Raw genomic sequence first — 20138 nt, 5'->3', positions numbered from 1 at the left:
CTCCCTTGAGACAAGTTAGACTAAGGACATTCAACTGCGCGCTACCTTTTGACCTGCTCTGTTTGCCCTGGTCGGGCACAGGAATTTGCGTCAACCTCTCGTACCCACTGCCAGCCGGCCTGGCACCAGCAGATTTATTTTTATTCTTTACAAATCGTACCCTTGCCTTATCCTTATTGACACATTCCGAGACTGATGGGTGCCTGATTGCATTCGCAGAAAACAGCAGCAGATTTGTTACTTGGTCGCCTGTAGAATTTAAGATGTTGATGGCAAAGCAAACTTTTTCCTGTGCTCAGTGGAGACATAAACCAAACAAATTCCCAAATGGCATCTTAAAATGTGTTCACTTTTTTTATTTAAAAAAGACATTAAATACAAATGATATTTCAAAGCAAACCGGTTCCGTTCTTGGATAATGCGATATCTGTGAGGTTTCGAATTTAGTCCCAAGAAATGCTTGAATCCCAAAAATAAAAAAAAAATAAACTTGGAAGGATTACATCGACATTGTGCACAGAGAGATCAGGCAAAAAGGTCCAAATATAAAAGAGAGTTTTGAGAAGTCTGAATCTGGCTTTGAGGCAAGGTGGCGGCACGGGCAGACGTGACTTTCTGAGAAAGTCGCCCGACTTAAAAGGCAATCAAGATAATGAGCAACAGCAGAAATTGGATATTACAAATACAACATTTAGTAGTGATTATATTCCCCAAAATACAATGACCGTTTCGAGTTTGCTGTGCAATTGGTGAGTCACCGACATATTCACCAGAAACCTAGTTTGGATCAGCTTATAATTCTTTTTCGATAAATAATTCATACTTTTTTAAGAACTGTACATGAAGTGGCCAGGAAATAATATGTACTGTATATAAAAAGACACACTTGCACATATTAAGGGAGGAAATAGCTTAAACACTTTTATTCCTTTTCCTCCCCTCACATCAAGTCTTTGAATAGATGGGACAACCACGTAGCACCAACAGGCTGGGCGTAAGGTGCTGCTGTCCTTTCGAGGAATCGTGCAGCCGAAATCACGCTACCGAGCTACTGGGTAACATTCTTTATCGGCACCCTGTCCACTTTTCAAGTCGAAGTACACAGGATGTGGGACAGCATCGGGACGGAAGCTCTTCAGGCACCACCGGGCCTCCTCCCTCAGACCCCCTACCGCTTGTGTAAATGCAAGAATATTTGGTGCTGTGTCTACCTTGTACAGATTTGTTGGCATGCGATCATACAAGCTTTACTCAAAGAGACCAAAAAACAACAATCAAAATAAAAATAGTTGCATTGACTGGAATATTTCTCAGGGGCCTTGCGCTATGTTCACAGCCAGAAGTCCTGGTGCGACTTCCATTTTTTTTTTCTCCTTCTTTGACCCCCCCCCCACCCCCCATGAAGGGTTATTACTTACAGTACAGTATCTCACATTGAATTAACTTACATGACTTGTAAGGACATGTATGTAGATTCAAATAGGCCCAATTATCTTTTTGCACAGGTGCAGCTAAAGTGCTTTAAGTGCTTGTGCTTGTAGCATAGGGGCAGCTAGCACCAGTGGCGGGGCAACCCAGACACACCGGGCTCACGCGGTTAAACAAGCCTCCGCCAGGTTACACTTTTCATTGACAGGAAGAGAAAAGGGCTATAGTGTTCCGAGTCGAGGGCAAAAAAAAAAAAAAAAAAAGCCTCATATACTGTATGCGGAACAGACACGGCAAAATCCCGGGAACAGGTCTAGGCACAGATAGAAAGCCTGTGTGGACGTTTGGGCTTCGACACGAGTGAACAGCATGACGGACAAGGACGAGATGCAGGATGAGGATAGAAAGGCTTGTGAGCCTGGACGGGCAGGTGGGAAGGATCATGGAAGGACAGGAACAGGTGGTGGACACGGACAAGAAGAGGGCACACTGATCCCTTGGCTGCCAGGATGGCCGAGTGGTCTAAGGCGCCGCGTTCAGGACCCAGTCTCCCCAGGAGGCCTGGGTTCGAATCTCGAATTTCCCCATTGTGGGACTAATAAAGGGAATATTAACTACATTTTGACTTGTGAACATTTTGAACAGGCTGTGCATGATGGACAAAAAAAACAACCCACAAAACAGAATTAGGGATACATCTACTTTGACAATCAGAGTTTGGTATGATTGTACTGAAGTAGGTATGATACAGAACAAAACACACCGTGCATTCTCTTAACTTTAAGTAGGCAAAGGTTCTAACTTGCCACAAACCCTCACATGTCGGGTATAGAAAGTATCAGCGTGACTCCTTGGGGGGTCCATTCCGACTTTTTGGATATGACCCTCTGGATCAAAAAGCCGGGTAGGAAAAACATAAGTCAGACCCCGGAGCATCCAGCCACAAGAGAGGGGCCGAGATCCAAAGCCTTGAAAGGCCGGGCAGAATTTTGGATGAAGACCCCCCACAATCTGAACCTCCAAAAATCAGTATTTGGAATCATGGAACCAAAATGTGTGCTTCAAATGCCTTTTTGGAAACTCGGAACATGATCTGGTGCACTTCCATTTTGGGCGAACCCTAACCCTTCACCTCACCCTCACCCTTCTTTCTCTGTTGCCACCAATGGCGATAATACTTTGTTGTTGTCCAATCATTACTTCATAAATCAAAATGGCTCATGCAGGCCATTTAATTCAATAAAAAAGCTTTTGGTTAACGGAGTTGTTTTACTTAAAGCAGTCGCTATTTTTAGCGGTTAGCTGTTATGATTGCTGCTAATTACATTTGCTGTGTGCATGCAAGCCGAGGGTTGTATTTGATACTCGAGAGATAGATTTACTTTGAAGAGAAGGCATGTAAAGGTCAAGTTTAAGGCACTGTAACTGCACGGTTTGCATCTGTTCCTTTCCTGCTACAAACAGTTCGCATGAAGAGCGACAAGCTAGACACAGCGATGAAGGCTCTTAGTTGGCCAACGTGATAAATATGAAGACAATGCCCTGCCGTGCCGTAATCCTCTTCGAAAAGGACCCTGAGACAGTTTTTGTTGTTTTGTTGACTCGTCCAGGGTCTCTTAGCTTAGTGATGTACTGTTTAGTATTTACACAAACACTTTTTGGGAAAACAAACTCCTACACTTCTTGCACAAACATACAGCTGTGCACACATACACGTAATGCAAGCACTCACACTTCAAGACAAGCACAGGCAGACTCACGGTGGCACATTCACAGACAGACACACATTGATATGGAGGCGCTGCATTTTTGGGGGTCACAGTCACAAAGAAGGTCTTTAAAAGTGAGTGGAAAATTCCCTCATTTCTCTCTCTCACTAGCAAAATAGTGCAGATGATGAATTTCTTGCTATTCCAAGTTTTTGTAGCTTTTAGCTTGATCGTTTTCTAGAGAACAAACAAAGGAACCCATAGCGCAGAACAGGTAGTTGTGATGGACGGGCAGCTTAGCTAGTTGCGCTAGCCCTTCAGCGTCTTTCTTCTTTTCTTTCTTTCTTATGCTTTCCTTCCTTCCACCTTCCCTTCCAGTCAGTTGTCCCCTCATTGGCTCTCGCGGTTGTGACACTGTTTCTCGTCCCGATCTCTGCCGTCATAGCCAGGCAGGGGTTGTCCGTATTTGTCCACACACCAGCAGTATCCCCGCCTTCTGCCTTTGGATGGACGGCACTGCAAAGAGAGGTGGTAAAAGTTGAGTTTTCGTCATGTCATAAACGACCGCAGGAAAGCCGTAAGTGAGACAGACTGCAGGTGGCTACCTCAGTTAGACAGTCACACACTTTACATGTTACTCAACCGGCCCTGATTTCCATCTTTAGCCTAGAAAAAGGAAGCATTTGGGGGAACTATTTTGAAAACAGATTAAGGTTCCCATAGTGAAGAGTAATCTTGGCAGACACATCAATTTTCAAATGTGGATGTGTTTATTCTAATAATAAATGCTACACCTCCGTGGCCCGAGCAGTCTAAGCTGCCGTAGAACTCCAATAAGACAAAGGTTGTCGAACTTTCTCAAAAAGTCTAAAGTATTCAACTGTAATCTGAACAATGTTGACTGATTAAATACTTGACTAAATGGTATGACTCAAGACGATTGTCCAGATAGAGCAAGTAAATGCTCGGATCAGATTTAGCTGTTGGATTGTGAAAGATGATACCGTATGTGTATAAAGATCATAGAGACCGTATCCAATTCAGGCATTTACCGACATGCGCAACATGCAAATCGGTTTCCATATTTTTTTAAATTGAGGACGAGGAATGAGAAACAGTGAGGGAGAAAGAGTGAAAAAGTGTGAAGGTAAACACAGCTTTACTAAAATATTTGCCAAGGCCAGTCGGAGGGTTGCAGGGAAACCAGTGATGCTATTCTGGGAGCCTGGCAGACACTCAAAATCATCTGGAAATGATTATGGCCTGAAAGTGCATGAGGGTGTGTGCATGCGCTCCCCTAAACACATGTCAACAAACAACATGTTGTTGCACAAAAGTTGTATACACAGCAAGGACGCATGCAGCCCTTGATTGAACAGAAATAGTTTTGCTTCCATCATCCACGACGACATTAGTATACTTTTAAAATAAATGATGTTCTGAAGTTTTCTCTTCACCATAACCTGACTATATTTTTTCTGGAATAATCCAAATGCTGCTACATCTTATCCTCTACAGAGCTCACTAAGAAACAAGGTCTCCCAAAACTGGATGACCACATTGTATCCAACCGGGCGACCTGCAATTTCCCCTTGTTTGGATACAATGAATTCAAACGGACGGATATCTTCTACTGTCGCGAGTGTACTGCACACACAAAACACAAGCACTCACAAATGCACCTCAGCAGTAATATAAAATGGCCCACCGGGACCCTGGTTTTGTAGAGTGGCAACTTTATGAGCTCAACATGATGTACACATTGAATTACACAATTATTTGAGCCTGGCTTTTCTCTAGCTCACTATAATCCCCGTGGCCAATATCCATCCTCGGTTAGTGACAGCTGAGGCCCACCTGTTTATCTCACTCTTTCAGCAGTAAAACATAGAAGCAATAATTCAGGGGAGTAATGACGGCATAAAAAGGACAACCATTAATGCTGTATAAAGAAATGTGGCCAAAATGGGGTGAGGGTTGTCGGTTGTCTTTCGTTCCTGCCCAGTACTTGACGACAGGGAATGAATTAGCATCTACTGCCCGTGTCTCTTCTCCTAACCAAAGAAGTTCGAGGAAGCATCTCTTGCGGTATTCGTATTTGGGGTATGGCCAGCATGCCTTGCACTCCAGAGTCCAGCAGGTGGGTTAAAGCCATTCTTTTAGTTTTGATTGTTTCAATGTACAGTTGATTTCTTGCGGATTCACCCATGCCCTCTAACTCCACGGCATCAGTCTCCAGATCTCTAATAGTGCTGGTGATGTGACGAGTTGCATCGAGGATGCGCTGCTGAATGATACAATCATTTCTTTTGGACTGTTCCATGAGCCTACCATTGCCGTAACAAGTAAAGTCACCTCTTGTCTGCCTAAAACAAGTCCCAAATTAGATCTATATTCTTCATTTAAACGAAGAATAAGGGTTGCATAAATTGTGAGTAGGCACTTACAGGTGCGATCTTATGAATGGAAACCCATCGTAAAAGCAAGGAATTCATGAGAACCAGTGAAATCTGGCAAGTTTAGTTCTAATGACGTTAAAAAGATGCTTTAAACATAAATTCAGTCAAGACAGGCTACAGAGCTTCTGTTGTCTGTGAGATGGGTACCGTATAAACTGTCTAGACAGAGCTTGTGTGTTTTCTTCCCCATACATCCACCTGGCCATTGAAGGAGACCAGCTGCTTCAGAGAGTGTTGAGAGAAAAGATGAGGCTCTGCATGATTTTGGTCTGAAGAGCAGAATCAGACCACCTAACATCGCTTTATTTTTCCATTCATTTTCTCATACCTGCAGTATGAATAATAATTAAAACACTAGGCCAAGGTACGAATGATGAGATTAACACCTTTCCTGCACTTGCTTTGATTTACGAAAGTAGCTCCGAAACTTTGTGACTAGGTGGAAGTTGCTTTGACTTGCGACATACGTGTGTGACGTGTGATGTCGCCGTATTCAGAGCAGTTACTCTCACTGCCACTGCTCTCTGACACTGTAGCCACACCGGCTGGCTTGTTTATTAGCGCTGGTAGCTGCTAGCACAAGTTTACGATTATTCCATATTTGCTTACGTAAAGCATTCCCAACAGATTGGAATGGAATCAGATGAGGAAACATACTAAAGAAATGTGCCAGCACACCACAGCATTTCAGATAAATGGAGGCTACAAAGAAGCTATAGTCAAAGTCATCTATCCGAACATGAATGTTCAACTCAACTATTAAAAATTGCTGTCTCCGGTTGGAGATGCTTCAATCCCCAAAAGTATTTTTAGTGTTGGAGAGACCACCTTCCTGTAACCGGAGAGCACTCTGCAAAGAAAGTTGCCTTTGATGAAGAAGACGGACATTAGTTGGGCGAAGTAATGCTGAAAACTGGCGACTACATGCAAGAACGTATGAAGAAGAAGGAAGATACCCGACTTCACCAGGTTGTTGTCGGAGTGTGTTCTTAATATTTCTTCATGTTTGAACTCCGTTTTAGAGTTTCAGGCAGTTCTTGACACCGGCCCGACCCTGCCCTTTCCTAAATCCTCTTGTATCTATCATTAAGCCTTCTTTTCTGTCCATTCAGCCCCAATTTTTACACTACTCTTGGGAAACATGGTAGGTAACAGTGCAGCGACACTGCGTCCCACAGTCAGGCTTTCGCGTGCGACCAGGTGTCTGTTTCCGGTATAGTCAACATGCACATGCAGACCGAGAGCATGATCAAAGGCATCTTTATAGAGACACAGCCCTATTAAAATACCAAACCAGCAACTGCTGCAGCAATCTGGGCCCAACATGCTCCATTCTCCTACCGACGCTAACGTCGGTGCGTTTGGATTTTCTGTTTGCGTTTGGGTTAACACAGTTTCCAGATACCTTCACGTCGGTCTTCTTTTTCTCTCTTTTCCACTTCTCCCCCAAAACACCACCCCCTCTGCCTCCCTCTGTAACCTCTCCAGGTGCCCTCAACTCCGTGGCCAGCTCTAATTTTAGACATGACCCAACAGATGAGAGGAGCTTAACATTGTGTTCCTCTGCTTTGGTTAATGATGACACTCAATGTGTGTGTGTGTAAACCAAGGAGAGAGACAGGAGGGAGAGGAAGTATAGTACGTATGTGTGTGTGCTTCCTCCTGTTGCTTGGCTACCTTTGAATTTCCCCTCAAGGTCTCTTTCATCTGTGAACTATTAGCAGTCATCTCCAGCAATCCTTTCATTACTGCTTCAGTCAGCAGCATGTACGTACATATATGTTAATACGCAGACTAAAATAGACAGCAAGAAGAAAACTAGTGGCGCCATGCTGAGCTTCCAACTTACGTAATTAGGTTCCACATGATTTCATTAGTGACCCAGTTGTCATAGTGGAAAGATTTCTGGGTAGGATCTCCAAATTTTTGTAATCGCTATTTCACAGCTAGCCTTTAACAATTTAAGTGCGCACAATTTGCTCAGCAGGGCTTGCGAGCCAAATGAATTAGTTACAATATAGGTGTGCTCCATGTACGAGTCCTGTTTTGCGAATACGGCCAGTAAATAATATTAGACATTATGTACATTTTTGAGAGGTACAGGGGCCAGCTGCTGAAAGCTCCTAACAACTGAGCAGCAGGTTAGGGGGGCATGTGGAGAGGCTCACCTCACAGGGCTGTTTAATCTCCTCTGCACATTTGACACCGTGACGTCAGCCACACATTATTATAATGGTCAATACATAACTTGTGAGTTAGTTTTAGTTTACACTGCTTATTTTAATTACACGCTTAGGGAGTTATGGGTTGCGCAGTGATGGGGTAGTAAACAATGTATTCCAGTTTAGTTGTTCTCATTTCAAATATCAGCTGAGACCATCTTGGTTTGTATGTTCTATGGGTCGTATGGTTTTCCTTACGCTACCTTTCCATTGCAAAACCATACACATTCTACACTAACGTTTCCACAGGTGTGTCAGGTCAGTGTAATGACTGTACGCCTTTTCCAAAGCGTCGACGTCAACATGAATTCTAGGACGGATTGCGTTTGCCTTTGAGAACATAACACACTTGTGTTTCAGGTTTTAGAACGTTTTAATCATGAGGAAAATATATAAAGACTATATAAAGCCCGCTGGAGCTACAACAGTGAATGTTGACCCGCCGAATATTAAATAACGGAATAACCAAATTTAAATGTGTGTTTGTTGATTATATTCTTAGACATGTTGGTATTGGTTGCTCAACTCATGAATGTTACATGATAGCCCACCATACAAACAGCCAACATGGCTCAGCGAGAGGGAACAAAGGCTCAATTAAAAATCTGGGCACGAAACAGAGCATGTGAGAGAGACAGAGTTAAAATAGCTGTCTGGGTCCTTAAAAGGTTGACCAGTTATTATAAAGCTATTGTGGTTGCTACATACATTTGCACACATCCCTCGGAGTCATACTCGATATGTCAGCCCTGGCGGGACTCGGAGGGAAGGAAGAAAATGAGTACACAGGCACCTGGCTGCCATCCTCAAGCCGCCGCCTCTTCCTCCTCCTCTTAACACACACACACTAACTCTGAAAGAGTACACAGAGAGCCGCAGAAACTGTTGTCCCATTCACAACCCTGTGCAGGCTGATTCCGGGCCAAACAAGGAAGGGAACGCCAGGTGGGCGGAAGGGCTGGATGAGCACAATAATGGAATGGACTGACTCTACCAAAAAAGACTGGACGGATGGACGCACAGAAGACACATTGGCACAATGGTCACTCCCTAAAATCAATAGCGGAGAAAACGTGCGTGCGTGTGCGCATGCGGTTGTTAAGACAGGAAGGGAGAAAGTTCGAGACTGATGGCTGTAATGAATGGGTCAGTGCAGGCTATGCATGGCCTCAACTGGGATACTGAAGCAATTCATTTAACTGCAGCTAAAAATAGGTTGTTCTTTAGCCAAGGTAGACTAACACAGCTCAGACGTCTCCCGAGGCACTCGGATTACCAGCAAGACACAGATGAGACACGCATTGACACTTCATTAAAACTTGTATTTAAAACGGCAAATTGAACAACTTGTTGGTGACACGTTTTTCCACCCATGTTGCTCCAAAAGAGGGATGTGGAAAAAAACAAAAGACGAGGTGTTATTTTTTTTTTTTTAAAGTTAGAATTGAAAGACGCTTTGCAATATTATATCGGCTTGGGGTTATTATCTTTGTCTGCGGAAGGCTCCTTTTGGCCGATTCCGCTACGTTACCATAAACTGATGAGAGTGACAGCGGTTTGAGGCTTCACGGAAATGCCGAGGTGTAGCGTTGGAGGAGCAGTTGACAGCCATAGTGAAAGGGGGTTGAGGCAAAACTTTAAAGGAACAAAACCAGTTACGGTGTGTTATGGAGTCGTAGTAGACAGGCTTTGTTTTTCCTTGCAGGATCAGCTACATCTCAAACAACCCCCAAATTCAATATTTCTCTGATCGTCACGTCAGCGTCATTTTGAAGGCACTTCTGATGCAATAAAAAAATCCAAAACTAAATTAAAAAGTAAACTACACATGGGAAATTGATGCTATTTCTGATGGGCATACACCTCAAAAGCAAAATATATAAAAAAAAAAAAAAAAGAAAGAAAAGCTTGAAATATTTCTAGATGAAGTTTCAATTAATCTTAGTGTGAGGTTTGGCTTTTTTTATTTTAACTCAGCTGAGACCATTCCTAGAAACCGCCCCCCGCCCCTCGCACCACCTCCTGTGCAATCTTCTTTTCACAGTATTGTCACCCTAGACGGTTCACACGGTCTCCTTTTCAGCGTGTTTCCGGTCATAAATCTGCAGCACCCAGTGAAGACACATTCCCTTGGATGGATTTAACAGCCCACACCCCACCGACCCTCTAAATAAGTCAAGGGTGGTAACGCTTGGCACACTGCTCCACTCGCATGGACTATGAGTAGAGCTGACACATTCTTGCTGGATATTTGTTGACAGAATTGAGTAAAAAAAAAATAAAAAAATGGGAATACTCGTGTTTTGCAAACCAGAATGAAACGACACTCTGGGAAAGGGCAATGTTACACTACGAGAGTGTTTTGATTGTGTTAGGGCTTGTTTTTCTGAATCATGCTGCTCTCTGATGGTGACTCATTCTTTTTCAGACTGGGATGGTGTTCAGAGAAATGCTTAAAAAACAAAAAACAATAACTCGTCTTGGAAGTTTGTCAAGTCATTCTAACACCTTTTCGCGTCATCTACTTAGGTCAGCAAATATGAGCTAGGGATCACGTGAATGACTGTGTCAAAAAGCCGCAGAATATCATTTCTGGTTTAAAAAAATGCCCGTTTGTGCTTTTCGAGATGATATTTCGTTTTTCTGGTGTCCTGTCTTGCTCGTGAGGTCTTTTGTTGCTCGTCAAGTGGGTCCCTTGTGTCTTCCAAACACCTCCCTCAGCCACTCGTGTCTTTTCCAGGTGTTCCCCGTTGTCTTGTCATTTGGCTTGGATTCAGGTTTGTTTCGGTTTTTGTCAGATTGCGGTCGCTGTCATGTTTTTTTGTTTTTGTTAGTGGAGAATCATCACATATGAGTGAAGGGGTGGATGAGACAAAAAAAAAAAAAAAGGATGGCAGCCAGCATATAATGTCCTAGGGCAGGGGTGCCCAAGTTCAGTCCTCAAGTGCAACTATCCAGCCTCTATTTTGATAAAATATTTGCAGTCTGTCTGTTTTTAAAAGGAAATGAAAATGAAAAAGAATTTTCTTGAATTTGTCACTCTTTTTATGGTTTTTAAAATGTATTTTTAAGATTTTGTCCCTGTCATGGTCTAAGCTTTTCTCGAGCTTGTACTTGTCACGATCTCTGCTTGTATCAGTCTTGGGTGTGATTTGGTCTTGATTCCATAAAGTCAAGACTTTTTTTCATGTATTGGTCTCGTAAGTTTTGGTCTCGGATAGAGTAATCTGGAGCGAAACACGACTGAATATTGAACCATTAAAAAACAACAACAAAACGAAACGAGAACTTTGAACTTCACTTCAGACGAGTAGCTGTCTGATCAATGCGATATGAGCAATATAATTAAATAAGAATCAGTTTCATACTTAAATACATGCTATTATAGGTCGCATATGGTGAATAACAAAAACCAGATTACAACAAGCACACCATTTGTCCTATTTTACAGCCAACAATGGTAACTATAAATGTACTCAATCTACTTATACCTCAGGGGTCTTCAACCCAGTTTCCTGGATTTTTTTGCAGCGGGGAGGGATGTAACCAGCAGGAATGAAGACCCCGGACAACTCAAAATACGTTTGTTGACTGTATCGCTCAACAAATTCCATTTCCATTAAGTGCCTAGCAGGCATCTTCAAAATGTGAGTCGTCCTACTTTCTCACACGACGGTTTACGTCTGAGGGCTACATTTATGACAGTTCTGAATACAATGTGACACTTGCCTGAACAGAAAGTGAAGGAAACCAATGTATTATAATGCACTGTGGGATAATATTTTCAAATTACAACAACTTGGAAGTCTACCCGCCCGCATCATAGCATGGATTGTTGGAATTTGGAGATTCGATACAATGAATCCAGATGTAGGCAGGCGCTGATAAGTTCTGTTGAAACAAGCAGCATGGGGGCCCACTTGAATGGTGCTATTTGTGTATAAAAGCCAACATGTTTGAACGTCCTTGTTTCCTGGCCACTACCTTACAACTGGGTTGACTTTGGGTGGCCCGAGCCTATACCACAGACAAGAAAACCTCAAGCACCATTTGTTCTTTGCTTCACCAAGAGCACCCCACACCTCCTACACCAAAACTACCGCCGTCAAACAAGCGCCATCCATACGTTCCCCTGCCGCCACATCTACCATGCCACACACACACTCCAAAACCACACTCTTACATGCCTACCCCCCACGTTCTCCCACACCACACACCTGACCGACCTCATTTCCTGTGAGGCATGAGTCAGACGGCAGCACTGACTGGAGTAATATATGGTTGTAGTCCTTCAGATAATATAGTGTTGATGTGGCTGTCAAGGCAACCAGAGCAGCAAAAAAACGGGGGGGGGATTGTGCATGTGTGGGTGGGTGAGATGAATTAGTGAAGATTCCATAGAAGTGTTCAGGCATGTGGTGGGTCTATTTGTATGTCTACAGGTGTGTTTTGGAGAAGGGGGGGGGGGGGGGGGGGGGGGGGTCAATGTTCGTCACCTGTCTCTTCTTATAGAAGCCTCTTCTGTCACAGTTGGGAATGCGGAAGCCTCTTGGGTTTAGCACATTGCTGATTTTGAGACTATTTAGGATGCTTTCCATCTCCCGCCGACACGGGCCCTGTACAGACAAGACAAATGTGTCCCACTCGCGTCAGTATTTTACACACATCAGTATTGCACTACCAAATGAAACACATTTCTCAATGACTACCCAAAATGCTTTATTATCATATTCCTAACTTGAAGGTGCACAAATTGGACTGGAGATAAATGTTAATGTAGTTAATGAAATATTGGAGGTCAATTAAGGGGAAGCCAGAGAGCAAAGCAAATACGGTGAAGCAGCATTTAGCTGTTATGCTGCATGAAAATGGAATGAACTGCCAACAGAAGTTCAGCATTAATTATAAATAATTTTAAATTCAACTTAAAACAATGATGATTAAGTTCTTTCAAATAATTTTTCATGTTCTCCAAAATCTTGTACTTGTATGATTTATATGGTATATGATTTTAGGATGCTAATTTTCATTGCCTTATTTTTTTTATTAGATGTTTTTAACTGCCAAAGCTGCCTTGCCTTGCCTTGCCTAGCTTGCATTTCAACAGGTGCTGGTATAAATATGACAAGTGGTGCAAAGTATGCAACGGCATGCCCTTCAAATCTTAAATCAAAGGAATTTCTTCAATCCAATCTGATGAGGAAATAACATTGGAGGCAGTTTGATCAGTATTGAATTACAATACAACAATATGCATCGACAAATGAACTCGACCAACTCTTGAGTCACTACTTCACTACCTCAAAGAAAACAAGATTAAAGGTGTATCTTGATTTTCAGATTCTTTTTTTGTTGGGTTTGACTTACATACTCAGTCTCCCTTTTGTTCTCCAGGGAGAAGTTCTGCATCTCCACATTGGCTCCCTCTGACACCGACTCCATCTTGTAGCTGTGAGTCTTCCTGTTCTGATCTTTCTTTATCAGCTTGTTGTGTATCGGAGGCCTGGTGTCCATCACACCTCCACTCGGCCCCCCTTTGACGGTTGACAAAGCCGGCAACACGCTTATTGTCGCCGTCTTGTTGGCAAGGCCTTCCTCCACCTGATTTCGCCCATGGTCTGCGTGAGGAAAATAAAAACGGGTTATCACAAATGTGCAAACACTTCATGAACTGTACTCAGCTAGCACAGAATTTAATGAATGCTTGGAATATTACTGCACATGAATTGCTGCTTTTATTCAGTATGCTTATTGTTAGTTTGTTAGCGAGCATTTTATTTATTATTGCTAGTGTGATCTATTTTGGTGTGTTTGAGAGCCTTGTGTCACATGACTGTTTCCCAAATTAGCTGTTACTACGACTGAAAGGCTTTCATCTGACCACACATTTTTTGGCTACACTAGCCACTTCTGCACTTATCAATTAGGGCAACCATTTTGATGCCAACATAGTTACCATGCAAGCAAAAAAAAAAAAAGAAAAAAAAAACACACCAGGTTTACTCGTCAAACCTGACAGGGTCTGATTGTTTTGACTAAGAAATCTGCTACTTTTTTTTTTTTTTTACATGTTCTCTTGTGTATGTCATCCCATCATATTCTTTCCTGGCGATAGTCTGTTTGTGTGTGTGCATGGACTCACGTATACACTTAAGCCCACACATATGCCTAAATTTGTAGAGACCGTCACAAAGGTCAAGTTATTAACAAGTTGGCCTGAACACTGCGACAAGACCATGCATATCACTTTGGATTGGGCTCGGGTTACAGAGCCAGTGTGACTCAAATGACACATCAACTCCTTTTCGTTCGTAAAGCCCCAATTCACATCCTAAGTAATCTCAGGGTACTAATAAAGATAGCTCAAACAGAACTAAGATTGCGAGACAGCTGTCTGCCTTGACTTTTTGTGTCAGTGCTACTCATGAGGGCTGCATAGATATATAGCAAAAATGCGATTTTAAATATGGACAAAATATTTGCATATGTGAAAAATATGCACTAATTATTGTTTTCATAGTACATTTCGCAATGTACAAATAAAGGCTCCAGTATTGAGCAATAAAGGGTTTGGTATAAACAACCAAATAAAACAGGTTTTTCCAGTGCAAAGGGCTCTCGCATTAGATTTTCCATTCAAGGATGTCGCAAAACAGCTGATCAATAAAACAACATTAAGTGCCAGTACACATTTTGAAAATTTTCTGTCAAAAATCAACTCAATCAAAATTGTAATATTATTGCGGTACTATTTTTGTCCTCCATGTCACTCCAAATCCACCCCAAAATATTAGGCCTACTCCTGTTGTAGTATTGCGCAGTAAACGAAGCGATGAAGATGTGCCTACCCCCTACAGGTGATTGGCGATATTACAACTTAAATCTATAAAGTGGAACCCTGCTATTTACTGGTGGTAGGGACCAAGCAGGAGCGCAAATGGCAAAAATCTGCTTAACATTGACGGCCTATAATTGGGAAAAATAAACAGATTAAAAAAATTGTAAAACCAGAATAATTCTTAGAAAAATAAAAAAATGCTGGCCAACCTCCAATATGGATTTCCCACAAAAAAATGTGATTTGCTCTCCCCCAAACCCATCAGAAAATATTGAAAAATAAATGGGTGAAGGGTTACATGGAATTATGAAAATATTGACAGACACCCGACATAACCAAGTAGGTTCTGTACATATTGGAATGGTCAGTTCAGTCCGTATGATGTGAAGAAGTACTTGTCGGGAGAAGGGCAGCCAGTGCTACCACAGGCACTATTTTCTGCAGATTTCCCAACAAACATGTAGGCCATCAGTCTTGCAGCCCCCTGCAGACCATAAACTAGTCTGGCTCTGTGGGAAACTTCCTGGTTCTGGTTTGGAGCATACAACTCTTCATAGACAGTGATGTGCTTATAAAATAGCTGTATGTATAACCTTCATCACGATATTATAGAAAAGTTAGTGGCATACAAAGAATATGAATGTAAACAGGGCGTGATAGAAAGGCTGTGAAGGAGACTCCCCCCAGCAGCCCAAAACTGCTCCATAGCAGTTTACTTAAGTGATCATGATGACATGCATGAGCTTGCGCTGAACAAATACAGCACTCTAATTTAAGAGAGAAATTTAATATCGTATAGTAAAACAGTACCTGTGCTTTTGTCTCTCCTGTATGTTATTTTGAAAGCGAGTTTGTTTCTCATTCATGGTAAATATTGTCAGAAACAAGGACAAATATTGGATCCTGAGTCCAAAGCTTTAACCTCTGGGTCACCCTTGCATCGGTCATAGGAATCGACAAGCCGTACAATTGGCAAAACTCCACCAAAGTGTTATTCCTCTGGAAATGTAACTGTAGGATTGTTCGATGGGCTTGTGTTTGCAAATGGTTCTGACGGAAAAAAAATTGACAAATGACACAATGTCTCCTCCACAGTGTCCTGTGGAATGTTTGGTGTCAGAAAAGAAGCCAAATACAAAATTTGTCTTAAGAATCAGAATGCTAAGCAACCATCACATCATGTTGTCTCTGATATGCCCTGACAATTTGGTGACAGAAAGTAAACTACACGTTAGACCAGATAAAAACAGGTCTAAGTTGCGGCGCAGGTGGTGTAACACAATTTTGGTGCCTTTGGTGCAGGTATAGGCCGACAGATTCTGAGGTATGCGGTCGATATTATCGTATTTCATTCAGAAATATGGCAACAGCGTGCATGAAACCCTCTGAATCATTCTCAAAATTACTTCAACACATTATTACTGGAGTACATGTGGGGCAGCTCATGTAGGCATCCCTGCCTGACTACTTGATCCATTTTATGTTGGGGTGGAGCTCCAAAATATCCCAGACTTCCCAGAATGAAGAAGAATATAAACAACATGAGATTCCAACATGTGACCTCTCAAACAACAGAGGACTATTTGTACAAATAATACTAATGCCATGACCTTTAAGGGAAACTAATGACATTCAAGATGTAGCCATCTGTTTATGTATAATGGCAAAGTTGGAAACAGTCCAAACTGAGGTCAGGAGGGCTACAGTGGGCTACGCTTACAATTTGGCAATGTAGGTACCTGCCATTGTCCTTCTTGTCATGATCAGTGAAAAATGTAAATTTGAGTACAAAAAAATAAATAAATAAAATAAACGTGCATCTATGTCTGTGTTAGTTGCGCAAAGTCTTGCACTTGCCTCATTGTCAAGTTGGGGGCAAATAGAAGCCAAGTTGGGGGTGCTGTGTCAATGTGAATGCACAGTGGTGGATGCATGTATGTGTTTGCGTGACAATTTGGCCGCAGGGTGAAAGATTTGCTGCAGCCAAACCGAAGAACCAAAGAGAAGAAAAGCACACAGAGATTTGGATTCGTGACGTCAGCAGTGCCTAAACACACAACTGTGTGTATTCACACACTGGTGGCATGTGTGCCATCTCACCACTGTGAACACCGCCGTCTTCATTCACACCAAATATCATGAGGAGAAATATTGGACCAAGAAGGGGAAAGGGAAAAGTGCCATTTCAGGGGAGTTGGGAGGGCGTCGTTAACTGCTCAAATATGCAAAACAATATCAACAAGCACATGCTTGCAGCCGAGCTTTGCCGAAATGCAAATAATGTGACGTCTTTAAAGAATGGTGACGCGATGCGCATTGTGCAACAAAATTGTGCTCTTAGTGATATTCCTTCTCCACTGCTAAATGCGTTTGTGCGTAGCGGTGGAGAAGCGGGCGTACATGTCGCCTGCTGGATGTGGACGGAACTCAACCACATAAGCTAAAGATAATCGTCCAATTATTTCAGTGGTCAACATTTTAAGCGGGGCCATTCCGTGTTGTGCGCACAGTGCAAAAAAATGTTCACTGGAAGTTTAGGCAGCGCTGTGGAAATTGTTGATTGCTTCCCGCCAACGTCAAATGCGCCCTCCAAACCCAGAAAATATGCTGAACTGAAGGCAAGGTGCAAAACGCGCCGACATGAAATTCTCCTGCGTCTCCTGTAGCCTGACAGTTAGCCCAAATCACAGCTTGCACGTGTCAAGCAGTCGAAACAAAACAAATCATTGCAAATGATTGGCCAAGCACACGTGTGGCGCAATGAGCGCACCGTCAGTTCCCTACCTTGTTTTTGCGCCGTACCCAGAATAGTGTTGAGTTTTTTAGGCGGCGCGCTCGCGCACACTCCCCGTCCATCTAACAGCGCTTGTAGGGGTCGGCTCTCCCCAGGCTGTTGCTGGCAGGTTAAACCCGAGCCGCAGCGCGCCGTGTACACTCCACACGCCTGCCCTTGGCCGAGTGCGCACGTCACGCAGCAGCCACAGCCAGGCTCCCTCAAGCGCTCCGCGCAGTCCTTGGGCAGGGGCTTGCACTGCAGGAGCGCCACGGAGTCGCACGGCTCGCAGCGGACCACCGGTCCCACGGCGGCGACGGCTCGTGCGAGCACAGCCAGCGTGGCCGTGAGACAAAGCAGGCAGAGCGCGGGCATGGTGCCGATTGCAACAAGTCACAAGTGGACACAGTCGGAGTTGGAGCTGGATGACGCTGCGAGCCGGCTGGCCTTCTCCATCTGTATTTTCTTTTACACGAACTTCTCGTTTTATACAGGAGGGGAAAAGGCCAACAAGTCACTCCCTCCCCCGTATGAATAATGTAAACCGAGAGTCCAGACATGAGGGACCGCTACATCCGGTGAGAAGACAGAGCAGCTCCAATCACTCTTTCCATCCATTCTGATGGGCCGCCTGCGCAACCTGCTCTGCTGCGCAATATGAGAAAATAAATTTTTTTTTTCATGGTTAGATTTGATGGGCTCCAAATCTATAAACTAATACAGCGATGCCTTAATTGTCTTACACGTTTATTACGTTCCGTGGCCTCACACTTGTAACTTCAAAAACTCAAATCAGCATGCCCTATTGAAATGAATACAAATGCCAGTAATCAGTTACAGACCTACAATAAACACCAACAAAACATTTGGTATTTTTATTTAAATTAGAAAAACAGCTCTACAGAAGGGGTGCGAAATTGATTTTTGTCACACATTGTAATTATTTTTCCTCAGAGGACTGACGTCTAGTCAAATGTATTTATATTGCCCTTAATCATAGAAAAGTCTCAAAGGGCCTCACATGGCCACAGTTGATAAATATTAATGACATCCCCTGAACCTGACCCCCAGGAGAGCAAAGAAAAATGACTGTGAACCTACATGAATGTATTATGCTGTACACACAACACATTGAGATTACTTGTTCTGAAATCAGAACATAAAAACTCGAATGATATAGTTTGGTAAAAAATCCATCTAACCCCCCATCATCCGATCCGCACATCCTCACGAGGGTCGCGGGTGTGCAGGAGCAATCTACAGGCAGTAGGCGGGGTACACCTTGGACTGGTTGCCAGCCTTTCACAGTTTGGTAAAACACACAAAATGTAGTGTTCCTTGTTTTATACTTCAACTGGTAATGACAACCAACAGCTTGAAGCAAGCACTTGGCCGTGGTAATTTGAGGTAGCACTGTAGACAGTATTTTACAACCAATTGGAGACTCAATAAAACTGACAGGGGAGCCAAAATTGCACTCAAGGCTCAGTCTGGAAAAGGTTGCTTTGAAGGTTTCCATCAATGGTCACATTAATTGCTACGATGCAAAGCAAGTGAAAACCATTGGTGATACCAGCTTATGTAGGCAACACAAAACGAACAAGGTTCAGGGCGAGGTGGTTTCATTATATTCATACACATAAGCATCATTTTACTTATTTATTTATTTATTTTAAACACGGCCGAAAAAGGATTGCTTTGGCTTTCAGCATTGTCCACGTGCAGTGCGGACCTGGCCACGTTGCTCAAACAGCAGCGTTTTCTTCTACAGGACCTGGTGAACCGTCACCCCGAGCATTCGGACCCCCTGCGCCTTGGCTCGCTGCATGCCAGCGGACCCCACAAGATTTGGAATTACCGGTATTAAAGAGGGCCACGTTGGGATTGTGCCGGCGCAGCACGCCCCCCCACACCCCCGTGCCCCCTCTGCCCCACGTCCCCCGCAGGCCCTCCATCCAGCATACCCACCGGTTCTGCAATAACAAACGCCCGAGTTGGGTACACACTGAGAAAATAAAGCAATCAGTATCAGTCATTGTGTGATTTCCACCACAGAAGCAGAAAAGGTGTTGAGACTACATTATGAATAACAAGCAAAGTGTAAGGAAACACTCGCGAAATAGCAATAACATTTCTCGGGCTAAGATTACTTTTCTTATTACTTTACTCTCTGCAGTTTTCTATGTCTGTGATTCAACTTATGACCTTTTGGTTTGTTTATTGTCAGCCTGTCCACCCAAGTTTTGAGTTAGCTCCTCTTTCAACTAATTCAGCAAAACGCTACCCCCCTGGTGTGAATACAGTTTATTTTGTCATGCAAGTGGCAGAGTTGAACTGAAAATGCCACTTTGGCTTTTCTCGATCTTTAGAATTGAAGAAAAGCGATTCCTGTGCAGAACGGCTTGGCGTGTTGGCAAGTTCCTGACGTTGTGAACGTGACCCGAACGCACCACGATGCTTGCTTAGCAAGCATTTAGCGTACGTGATTTTGCTGTCCCTTAGAGTGCTTTAAGCTGTTTAATGACACCCCAGTAGGAGTTTACAATAAAACTAAACACACAAAAAACATAATTACACATTAGGTCAGTTTTTAAAATATTGCTAATGCTAATGCTAAAGCTAAAGCCTGTATTTGAAGTTGAGTTTTAAAAGGATCCGAGGAGTTTTTCTTTCCTCAAAATTCAAGGATAAAAATATCTAAGTTCATTT

General features: G+C 43.1%; 1 protein-coding gene across 1 annotated transcript; it reads right to left on the bottom strand.

Annotated features, from left to right (window-relative positions):
- Positions 1 to 2044: 2044 nt before the first annotated feature.
- On the bottom strand, positions 2045 to 17876 carry igfbp3 (insulin-like growth factor binding protein 3). Its single transcript, XM_088313539.1, has 4 exons — positions 17441 to 17876; positions 13186 to 13436; positions 12315 to 12434; positions 2045 to 3653 (listed from the first exon to the last, which is right to left on the bottom strand). The coding sequence occupies exons 1-4, from the start codon at positions 17802 to 17804 to the stop codon at positions 3528 to 3530; spliced, it is 861 nt and encodes a 286-aa protein (XP_088169665.1). The 5' UTR covers positions 17805 to 17876; the 3' UTR covers positions 2045 to 3527.
- Positions 17877 to 20138: the final 2262 nt, after the last annotated feature.

This window comes from Idiotropiscis lumnitzeri, chromosome 13 (genome assembly GCF_059441095.1).
Source record: "Idiotropiscis lumnitzeri isolate Australia: NSW breed Sydney's pygmy pipehorse chromosome 13, RoL_Ilum_1.0, whole genome shotgun sequence".
In the NCBI taxonomy this organism is placed as follows: domain Eukaryota; kingdom Metazoa; phylum Chordata; class Actinopteri; order Syngnathiformes; family Syngnathidae; genus Idiotropiscis; species Idiotropiscis lumnitzeri.
This window is presented reverse-complemented; position numbering and strand designations above follow the sequence as displayed.